This window comes from Rhagoletis pomonella, unplaced genomic scaffold (assembly GCF_013731165.1).
Source record: "Rhagoletis pomonella isolate Grant_MI unplaced genomic scaffold, Rhpom_1.0 Rhpom_scaffold_00012, whole genome shotgun sequence".
Lineage (NCBI taxonomy): Eukaryota > Metazoa > Arthropoda > Insecta > Diptera > Tephritidae > Rhagoletis > Rhagoletis pomonella.
Genome location: NW_023458566.1, coordinates 6,074,226 through 6,085,181, shown reverse-complemented (window position 1 = coordinate 6,085,181; position 10,956 = coordinate 6,074,226). Strand labels below are relative to the sequence as shown.

The 10,956-nt window shown below is 36.7% G+C and overlaps 1 protein-coding gene across 4 annotated transcripts; it reads right to left on the bottom strand.

The window, feature by feature from the left end:
* Positions 1-3,687: 3,687 nt before the first annotated feature.
* On the bottom strand, positions 3,688-9,397 carry LOC118747723. 4 transcript variants are annotated; one of them, XM_036481824.1, is made up of 3 exons: positions 9,230-9,397; positions 8,195-8,557; positions 3,688-4,479 (listed from the first exon to the last, which is right to left on the bottom strand). In XM_036481824.1, exons 2-3 carry the CDS (start codon positions 8,309-8,311, stop codon positions 4,165-4,167), a joined length of 432 nt encoding a protein of 143 aa, XP_036337717.1. In that variant the 5' UTR covers positions 8,312-8,557; positions 9,230-9,397; the 3' UTR covers positions 3,688-4,164. The 4 variants fall into 4 exon arrangements, with proteins under 4 accessions (XP_036337717.1, XP_036337718.1, XP_036337719.1 ...); XM_036481825.1 differs by having other exon boundaries at positions 9,315-9,385; XM_036481826.1 differs by having other exon boundaries at positions 9,294-9,368.
* Between the last annotated feature and the right edge of the window lie 1,559 nt (positions 9,398-10,956).

The following is a 10,956-nucleotide window of genomic DNA, read 5'->3' as shown; positions in this document are numbered from 1 at the left end:
TAACGTCCAAAGCTCCTTTATTTCGTGTTAAGCCTCGGCTATAAAAACCTTGAGACTTCACCGACGTCACCATTACTCCATAGATCATTTGTAACGGCTGTGTTTTACTCGTCAATTTACTTCATTTGAACACAACCTAGAGTCTTCTATGAGACAAGCAGCCTTCTCTACAGTAAAGATCTCCGCAAGAAAGACACTACAGGCGTTAGGCAGGCGATAAATTCCCTTATCTGCAGGATGTCTGAATAGAAACTCCCGATAACTTCCGTCTCCATGAGCCATCTTGAGCCATCCGTGCAGACGGAAATTCCATAATTTCCCGTCATTTGGCCACAGTCTCATTCTTCTCCACTTGAAAATCGCGTAAGAGTCGTTAAGCGAAACTCCCAGAATGACCTGATGTAATCAGTGTCGGCATCTTAGTCGGTTATGAACCAATTCTGCTGTCCCATTTTAAGTTCATTCAAGATTGCTTCGTGGCCATACTCGAGCGGTTCCAACAACTTCGATTCCCTCAATGTAAATGCCCCTTTATGTGTCTACGAATACTTACGGCGATTATTTTCTGATGACGAGCTCTGTGCCTACATCTGTGTTCATTATTCTGCTCTTAATACTTGTCACTATAAACTTCTGGATACCATGTGCCTCCAGAGCTCTACTCATTCTTGAAAGCGCACTCAACGCCCAAGAAGCTAGCTAGAGTATATTCCCTATATTCAAGTGACTTTTCAAAAGTATTGACAGCTTTTATGGAAAGAGCTGTGGGCCAATTTACGTTTGCAATATCGCTTAAGAATAATAAAGTCGGCGGTACATCGGATGAGTGGTCCAAATTCGGCGCCGAAGAGTTGGCTGGACACACCAACACGAAGAATAACTCTTGCCAAGAGGTGATACTTTGTGATCGATAGAAAATTTCAAAGAATATCCCTCTCTCGACCAATAAAAAACACATTACACAAATCTGTAATCACTCTCGTAAATGGTGCTGATTTCTACAAGGAAAACAATAGATGAAACCCTTGCTATGTTTACCAGTGCCCTATACCTAGTTTTATGCCACTCTTTCTTCAGATTTACGCCTCCAAGTAAGCGTTTTGTCCAAGCAAATTCCCAAGTATCTTTATGTGACGCAATTGGTGGGCTCCGTAGGAGTGGTAAGAGCACTTCGCCTTGCGGTGTGCCTCTGGACCCGTAACTGGGGACATACAGCTCGTAGCATGTATGTATGCAGATCTTTTCCAAAGAAGAATACTGTCAGGGGTTCTGAAGGTGAATTGACAATAGCCTCCGGAGAACGTTGTTGAAAGCATATCAAATGTGAAGAAAATCGCCTAAAATTAGTTTTTTGATTATAGAAAATATAAGCCAGTCCGGGGGGCCGATTAATTTAATGTACATAAATGTTTCGGATAAACCTTGTGTCTTGTGTCATTCATGAAGCATTCATTCTGAGTGAGCTTTCATTTACCCTGTACTCGTATTTAGTTGGAAACAAAAGCACTTCAAGAGGTTTACTGATAAAAATATTTCATACATTTGTTGCGTAGGGTTTGTCCGTCAGATTCTGTTTACATAAGTATTTACATAAGTTTTTTTTACATAAGTATTTACATAAGTATTTATTTATATGGTATGTATGTATGTACATACATATTCAATTTAAATATGTAATTATGTACAAATATACGTATGCCTCTGCTGATAAGATGACACTATGCTATCAAAATTGTTTTTATTAAACTTCAGTTTCAATATTCAATTATTTGTATGACTCAGCTGATAATGCACGTATGTATTGTGCTTAAAATTAACGGAAATTTATAAAGTGTATTTATTTCAAATGAAATTAAATGGAAAAATTGGCCTTTGATAACATTTTAAAACTATAATTTTCTTTCTTCTTAAAGAGGAAATGTAATCAAAAAAAGATTTATCAGAGCAATGAAAAAAATGCTTTCAGGTTTGTTGAGGCTCCTCGGATTGCCTTCAAGCAAACACTTTGACCAGCAACGATTTCATATACAAGGTGTCCCGATATAAATTACCCTATTTGAAGGTGGAATAACTTTTACGAATAACGTCGAATGGCGGTTCATTTATGACATTTGTAAAGTATGTAATTATAATTTTTCGAAGTCAGCGACTGTAGTTATTTATATTTTTCGTTATTTTGCGATTTTTATAATCTCTATTACAACTGTTATTTTCAGGTGTAATTTTTCAGATCATAAAGGTTTTAAAATGGTCTTAGAAATACCGTGTTCATCATAGAGGTTAAAAAAACAATGGAAAAATAATCAAAAATAACGATTATTTTGTGATCGAAAAAAAAAAAAATTTAGCTATTAAATATTCCTTTTTAAAAAATAAAAACCAAAAACACGCAACACAATGCGCATCCTAAATCAGGGCTGCCACGCTTCTATGTAACACAATTTTTTATTTTGTTAATTTCAATCAGCATTGAGGGTTGCCACTTAAATTGTAAAGTAAAAAATTTATTTAAAAAGCTAATTGTTTTTTTTTAATTTATTTCCAAAAATATATTTTTTTAAAGCTATCCAAATGACAGTATTTGATACCCAAATTTTGAAAACTTTAAAAAGTATATGCACTTCGAGCAGTGCTCGGTTAACCTGGTATTGTAATAAAATCTAGAAGTTCAAATAAGGAACTGTAGCGGTATTCTTTAAGTCTTGCAAAGCCTTTGCAAGGTGCACGGTAGAACTGTCTCTCTTAAATGTAAACAACCAAAAAAAACTCCTCGTATCTCGTGATCTGGAGATATATCACGGTAGTTTTAGCACCGCAGTACTGTATTGTGAAGCAATGTAGAGAAAGTTAGCCTTTCTTGTCTGGATTCCAAACCAAATTTGACAAAGGATGAAGGAATTTCTTTCAGAATATGTCACTCAGATTATGATTTCGCACTTCTTCCGATCCAAATAAATATACAGAAAAAAGAACCGTATGAATTGGGCAGAGGGACACATGCATACGTACATTAATTCCAGCTCTCCGCGGTTTATTCATTTATTAATACTCTACATAATAGTTATGAGATGGAGCAAAATTCCCAACAGCTACTGAGTGGTTAGCTTCGCAAACACCACCAACTCGAATATCAAATATCCGCTAAGATACTCGTATGTATGTACATATGTACATACATAGTAAGTATGTAATATGCAAGCTCGTCTATGCTCACTAGCTTTGTGGTTTATGGAAATTCTCACAGATCATTTGATTTTCGCGGCTTATTAATAATCATAGCAACATGCGCATACATATCAATGTTGACAAAATACCAATGCCGCATCTGGAACTGATCGCACTTTGACAGCGATAGCAGGTGGTCATACTTTTCTACACTCTAAAAAAAAAGTTGAGCGGCCTTCTTTAAATTGTAGGAAGTTTTTTAAAGAATTTTAAAGCGTTTTTGTTTTTTCTTTGAAGGAACGGTGGATGAAGTCTCATTGGGACGACATTTTATTTTTTATTTTTTCAAATAGAATAAACTACAAAAACAAAAGTTGCTAACGCGGAGTTGACTATTTTCCTCCAAAAAAATTTACCTAGAAAATTGGTGTGTATAAGTAGGTATTTTATTATTTTTTCAATATTCAAACTAATTAATTTTCTAAGTGTATCTAATAAAAAAAAAAACTAGAAACAAATGCATGCATTTTTTCACACAGTCTTTATTTAATGGCAACATAATCTCTCAACATTGTTCATATTACATAGGTACATACATACATACATACTCGTACATAGTAAATCACAACTTCATTGACTTTTTTAGGTGTGCGTACATACATATGAACATACATACATAACTACCAAGGCGTAAAGTATTCATCGTATGTATGTATGTATGTACGTAGAAATAAGACACCTGATATGCTATTTATATGAAGGCTATATCATCAGCCATTGCCATGTGAATACGAATATGTATGAACATACATACATACATACATGTTAGCAAAATCATCACATTTAGAATAAATATTTATCTACCTATATACCATGTATACATACATACATATGTATATGGAAAACTCATAACAGCTTTGAAGAAATTTTACTTAATAATTCTCTACATACATACATACTACATATTTCTAAGTGTCTAAGTTTACAAACTACTAAATGCTATACCGTTTCATTACTAACTAGACTTGCAGTAGTGTTCATTGTTGCTCTACTCTTCAATCCATTGCTAAATTTGTTGTCGTTGCTCTTCCTACGATTACCACCAATTCGCTGCTTGCCATTGAGAATTTGTGCGACATCTGCATCATCGATGGTTCCCTTAAATATTAGCGGATATGGCCATTCGTGACATATTGTTGGACCATTATAATTGCGCAGCGCAATGATAAGCTCGTCTAAGCGTTGTACTTCGAGTAGCTCATCGTTGAAGTCTTTCACTTCGTCGATTAGTTGAGAAACATTCGATTCTAAAACCTGTTGGAAGATATTGCAGATTAATCGATACTGTGGACAAAAAAATACAAATTACGTATAGTAAATATAGTTACATATATATATGTATTTATGCATTTATGCATAAAGTTTCATAAATTTATAAAAATGTGATATGAAAGAACATCAGTAAAATGCGCTTGGATACAAGTATTTAGGTGACGAGAGGTAGTAGGATTTCAACGAAGCGCACCACAGCGCTTGGAGTTACGGCCCTAAGATCGTAGTTTATTTAGCGCGCTTCGATTATTTCCTTGTTCCAAATCTGAAGATATGGCACGGATGGTAAGAAACTTGAAACGAATGAAGAGCTAATCACTGAAAAAATGCCTATAGAGAACTTTGAAGAAACCTATTATTTGGATGGGATAACTAATTGGAAAAACACTAGAGTGTATATATCGAGTTGAAGGGACACAATGTTGAGAAATAAAATCATTTTTTACCGAATAAAAAAGTATTCAAAAAGCCACTGACTTCTAAAACTACCCTGATACATACCATCAGTGCTGGAAATCGTATGCTAATTATATGTACCGATCATTGATGTTACACAGCTTCCTTGATATATATTTCGCCTTATTTCAGGCCTTTGCCTATGTTCATACCTTGTAATAACAAACTCTGCATTCTATGCTTTATCAAAGAGATAAGGGAACCGCGTAAACGAAAATACTTTGTGCGAATTATCCATTTAGGTAACTGCAGTCTTCTATTGTCTTATCTACGTAAGTCAGCATACCGCTGCAAATTACCCAGATTAACGAACAAAAATGCTTAACTACTACCTATATATATGTATGTAACTATGTATAGTGTTATTGCTACCGTCATCAACATTGTCAACAATTTAGTTTACCCATTGTCTTACACCCTTTTCCAACAAAAATATGTATGAAATGTATGTAATGGGTGGTTCGTAAAGTGGTTTCTTTTTAAAAATTAACAAAAAATCAAATTTCTTAGATATATTGTTGGTTTATTCCAAATAGTAGACATTCCCATTTTGTATGGAACATGATTTGAATCCTGTTGCTGCCTCAGCTGGCTTCGCAGTAGCGCATGATGTTAACCCAGTTTTCCAAGACCTTGGTGACAGTTTCTTGCGCTAGCTCACGAATGGCCTGCTCGATGTTCGCCTTAAGGGCCTGAATCGTTAATGGATTGCTCGCATAACATCGGTCCTTCACGGCAATCCACAAAAGAAAAAACCTAACCGCGTCAAATCGCAGCTCCAAGGTGGCCAATTAACATCGGCGAGACGGCTGATAACACGTTCAAGTCCATGTCTGCAATTTCTGGCCACAAAATATCGTTTATCAAGCCTCTTTAGCGCTCACCGTTGACCAAAATGTCGTTTCCAGCAGTATTTTCAATTAATAATGGGCCAATATGCCATCGCACCAAAAACCGCACTAAACTTTCACTCTTTGAGGATGCATTGGCTTCTCGATGATCAAGTTAGAGTTGTCCGATTCCCAGATGCGGCAGTTATACGCCGAGATAAAAATGCGCTTCGTCAAAAAGAAAAAAAAATCGAGCAAGATTTTAATTAGTTTCGAGCTGGTTCTTTTACTTCTAAACTATAATTGATGGAAATGCCTTATTCACGTAACAAAGTTCCAATTCGGCATTTCATCGTGGTTGCGCATATTTGACATTTCCATCAAGTTCAGTTTAGAATTAAAAGAGACTGATGCTTTGGGTTAATGCATTTCTGAACTCACCCCTGCTGCTCTTATTTACCAACGTCGTTTACGCGTAAAGGGACTAATTTTGTTCCGCGGAGATACGTTATGATTGCCAGTGGCAAAATAACATATGATTAAAAAAAAACACTATATGGACCACCCTTTACTTGTGTATGCAATTCAAGTACATATGTACATATGTTTGTACTTAGGTAGGGATTGAGGTTAAATAATGGTAAATAGTACAACGAAAGTGTTTGAAGAAGCAGTTGACGGTGTCGGTAATGATATGTTGTGTTGGTGCTGATTGTTTGTTTGCCTTTGAATTGTGTAAAATTGTATTCATACTAATTTTATTTTCTTTACGTTTACAAGATATGCATACATACATACATACATATCGCACACGATCTTCAAAAGTGACACAACTCAAAATTTGACATTTTTGACATTAAAAATGTACGCAGCGACTTTATTTGCCTTTCAGCAAAAGTTTGAGCAAATTTTTGTTATTATTTTGTTGGAAAAACCTAAGCTAAAGTCTACCTTGCCCATATAATAAGAACGTGTAATTTTGAGTTGTGTCTCTTTTGAAGACGGTGTGCGATATGTATGTAAATATTTACATACATATATTCAACCACTCGAGCGCCTCAAGAATATTGACATTGGGTAAATGCTCTAATTGTTAAATAGAAGAAGGCACGAATACAAATAATGCAATCATCAGTGAATAGCCGATGGGAAAATTTCAGTGGGGTGGGTGGGTTTCTAAAACCTTCTCTTGTTTGGGCTTTTTTCTCTTATATCGCCGATTATAGCATTTATCGCTGAAAAATGACAAGGCCATGTGATTCTGGTATTATTATTTTCTTATCATGAAGATACTTTGTTAGACCGCTTAAAAAAATTGCGAAAAATGCAAGAGAGTGCGATAAGGAATTTTAAGTAGTAGCAGTTTTAAGTATTTTTTCATTATTGAGAAAAAAAATTTAATGTCAGTTTCGATTTAGCAATTAGGTTTGGAAGACAGCTTGGGCATTTCAAATTAAAGGAACAAAATGGACTGACCCTGGGACAAATGAAATGTAACAGCGAGGTGGCGATTATTCCCAGCAATGAAAATTTCTCTTTACGAAAAGATAATCTGTACCGCGCGAATTGTAGAGAAGAGGATTACGAGACCAAGCGGTAGCAAGTTTGATATCGATATACACTAGGGTGAAGCTTAAAAATGTCAACATCTAAATTATATACGCAGCACTTCTTTTGTTCTTTGTTCTACGGGCAAAATAAAGACATCTACGAAAAATTAAAAAAAAAGAGTTTTAGTGTTCGCTGAGAGGGTAAAAAAAAATATATTTTTTCATCGCAAAAAGTCAAAAGTTTGTCTTGAAATCTGCTAAATTCGACATAGTTATCACTGAAACTTATTCATATAAATTCATAAACCAAGTTAAAATAAACCAAGGCAAAATTTTGCCGAATTTTTGTGACTTAAAAAAAAATTTTTTTTTCCACCTATAGTAGTGACACCCAAAATTTTTGAAATTTTAAGGACCACCATAATGAGCACACATTGATATACTCACAATTATGTACATAGTATCTGCGCTTGAACCTAGATACCGAGCTATCCTGTAAGTCAAGCATGTAAGAAAGTGTAGAAAAGACAGCCGTCTTATAAAGTACATGGAAAATTTTGAGCGACCTCTAAAAATATTTTTTATCTCAAAATAAAAAAATTAAGGTATGTATATGTTTTCGATATAGCACAATACCTGGGGGTGAGAGAATTGAAATACCGACTTTACTTTTCTTTTTTTGACTAACCTAATGTATATACATTAAAATTTTTTCTATGATTTTCAACAATCAACAAATATTTTCAACCATTATTATGCAAACATAACTCCCATGACACACCTCGTGTATTACCTAAATACTATGTAATACGAATATTATATTTATGTAAAATATTGTAATCTATATATCTTTCCATTTACCAAAAATTCAATATGCAAATTGATTACACATTGCAACATTTGACGTACTCGGGTGCGTAACTTTTCGATGGTCAGCAGATGCCGCTGCATGGCATTAGTTGATGTTTCCGTTGTCATATTTTTTGCTTATATTTTGACGTATTGTCTAGTTGACTTAATAATTGACTAAGCGAGCGTATGAAAGCTTCCACACATTTGTAAGCATGTAAATAGGTATGCATATTATACATACATACATACATATGTATATGCATTTGTCAATATGCTGCACTAGTTTGTTGTTATTTCCACACCGACGGACACATTTAACACAACTAATTTGTTTATATTGAAACGATTGCTAGATGTCGGCGTTCGGAAACACTTTGGAAAATCAATTTTGCATAAATTTTTTTGTGATTATTAAATTTTCTTTTTAAAATATTGCACTATGTTATACTACATATGTATATAAGTGCTTGTATGTATTTATATTTTATGTTTTTTCTCATCTTTATATGTCATTTCTTGTCACGCACACTCATGTGTCAGTTTGTAAACTTTTTTCAAGCCTGTGTGATAAGCATTAATGACCCGCGTTGCATGCTACTTGCAAATCTCCGACGCAGAAACACGTAAATAGTATGTACATATGTATGTTGACAGGAACCACGGTGTACTTTTATTCAGCAAAATCTCACTCTTTAGATGTCAACTACTAGACTAGAAACACATTTCTCCAACAGGTACACCCGTTGCGGTCATTAGTGTCAACATGATTGCATGACAAGCCAACACCCGCGCCCTCACGCACCTACATACACAGAACTACCACGAATGCCTTTAAAAAATGTGCCCACGCCGCAATGTCTGTGTGACCATCTCAGAGGTTTTTCACTGCACTGTTCTGTTCTTGTTAGGTAGGTTAGGTGCCGGCAAGTGGTGTGCATTTGCTTTAACCTCTCCTAAGCGACATTTCTCGTATTTATGGGGCTTTTTGGTGCACAATACACACACACACACAGACACACACAAAAGAAGAATCCAATCACCCACAAATCGAAAGGTCGTTATGGAGAAAAGCTCTCTGGCTGGTGGACGCGTTTGAAATAAAAATTACGCCGAGATGTTTTCAAAATACGTTAGGCTTCGTCATCGAGCGTCACCGTCAGCGGTCTAGCAATCCACCGGGAGCCAAGTATAGTGAGCGACTGATGAGCATTGTTGTAGCAAAGCTGAAAGCTGAATGCTTAGGCTGGTATGTGTTGCTCGACATCGCATTTTTTTTTTGTATTATCGTTGTTTGTTCTTTCGCTTTGTTTATTTATTTAATTTTTTTTTTCGCTTTGTATTTTTATTTCGTTAAGAATGACACAGTAACTCATGCAGCGCTGCTGTCGTAGCCAACAATGCTCAGTAAAGAGCGTTTTTGCTCAATAGTTCTAGCGAACGTGAATAAGAGGAGGTTATCAATTCGCTTTCGAGTTTGCACAAACAAAATGTGTGGGACACACACGCTTTATGTGTAGCGATTTACTAACTAGAACAAGGGCAAGCAAGATAAAGCTTTTGTAATGGGTACGTCTCTTGGCAGTTGAAGCTCAACCTCTTCTACAGGTGGTGCGGCGTTCTGACAAGTCTGTAGTTTCGTCCACTGCGTCCGGGGACTAGACCCAACTGGTGCTGGCGAGCGACTTGAGGACCTTGTACTTTGTTGAAAACTGCGGTTGTGTGTGTGGAGAAGGAGAGCAGGCTATCAAAGGTGGCCCCTAAAATTTTCGGGTTGTTTACACTTTATTGGTGTGCCATCGACGTGAATGCCTAATTCTAGCCTGACCTCCTTCGTCCAGGTGGTGAAGAGGGTCACCGTTGATTTCGTTGGGGAGAGTGTTAGGCTTCTTGCAGTGAAGAATCGGGAAAGGCTGGAGAGATAGCCGTTTACTTTTGAGCAGAGGTCATCAATTCCATTCCCAGATTACAATATCGAGCAGTCGTCAGCGTACGAGGCGGGGGGAGTTTCGAGATGTAGTTATAGTTGAACAGTAAACGTGAGAGGACACCACCTTGTGGAACCCCTTGTTTTATTTTTCTTGGGCAACGAGGAATTGCAGACGGTGTCAAACGCATTTGACAAGTCCAAACCATGCTGATGCTTCGCTGGGCCAAGTGGTAGGTGAAGTACGGGAGTAGCAGGGTCTCTAGTGTCTTCGCGATCGGGGAAAGGAGCGTTATCGGGAGATAAGAGTCTCCTTTGTTGGCGCGTTTCCCCGGTTTCAGCAGTTTACACACATCAGGAATAATGAGAGTGGTCATTGACAGGTTAAGGATCTCAGTGAGGTATACTACAAATGTTTCAGCATCAGCATACAGATTCCGTTGGGATGTTGAAAAACGTAATACGAGCTGCCAATCTGAATTGCAGGGGTACCAGATTTGCAGGCAGTATCGCGGTTATCATGCCCTTTCTTTTTTATGGCGCAGGAACGTGGACAATGTCGGAAAAGGTAAGGAAGCTTAGCGTCTCTCAAAAGAATTATTATAAATTTCTAAGACCCCGCTCGATGAGTGAGGAAGATTGAATGACGAAACACACGATAAATACATGCATACATATGTATGCCGGATAGAAATACACCGCTTCTGCTGGTATGCACGCATGGATGACGATACTCTGGGGAAAAAAGAGGTGGGTAACGAAAGCAATGACACTCGCGAAGACAATGAAGGCACAAGCGCAGATGAACCGGCCTTCCCGTGGTATGTAAAACTGGCGTAATTTTTCA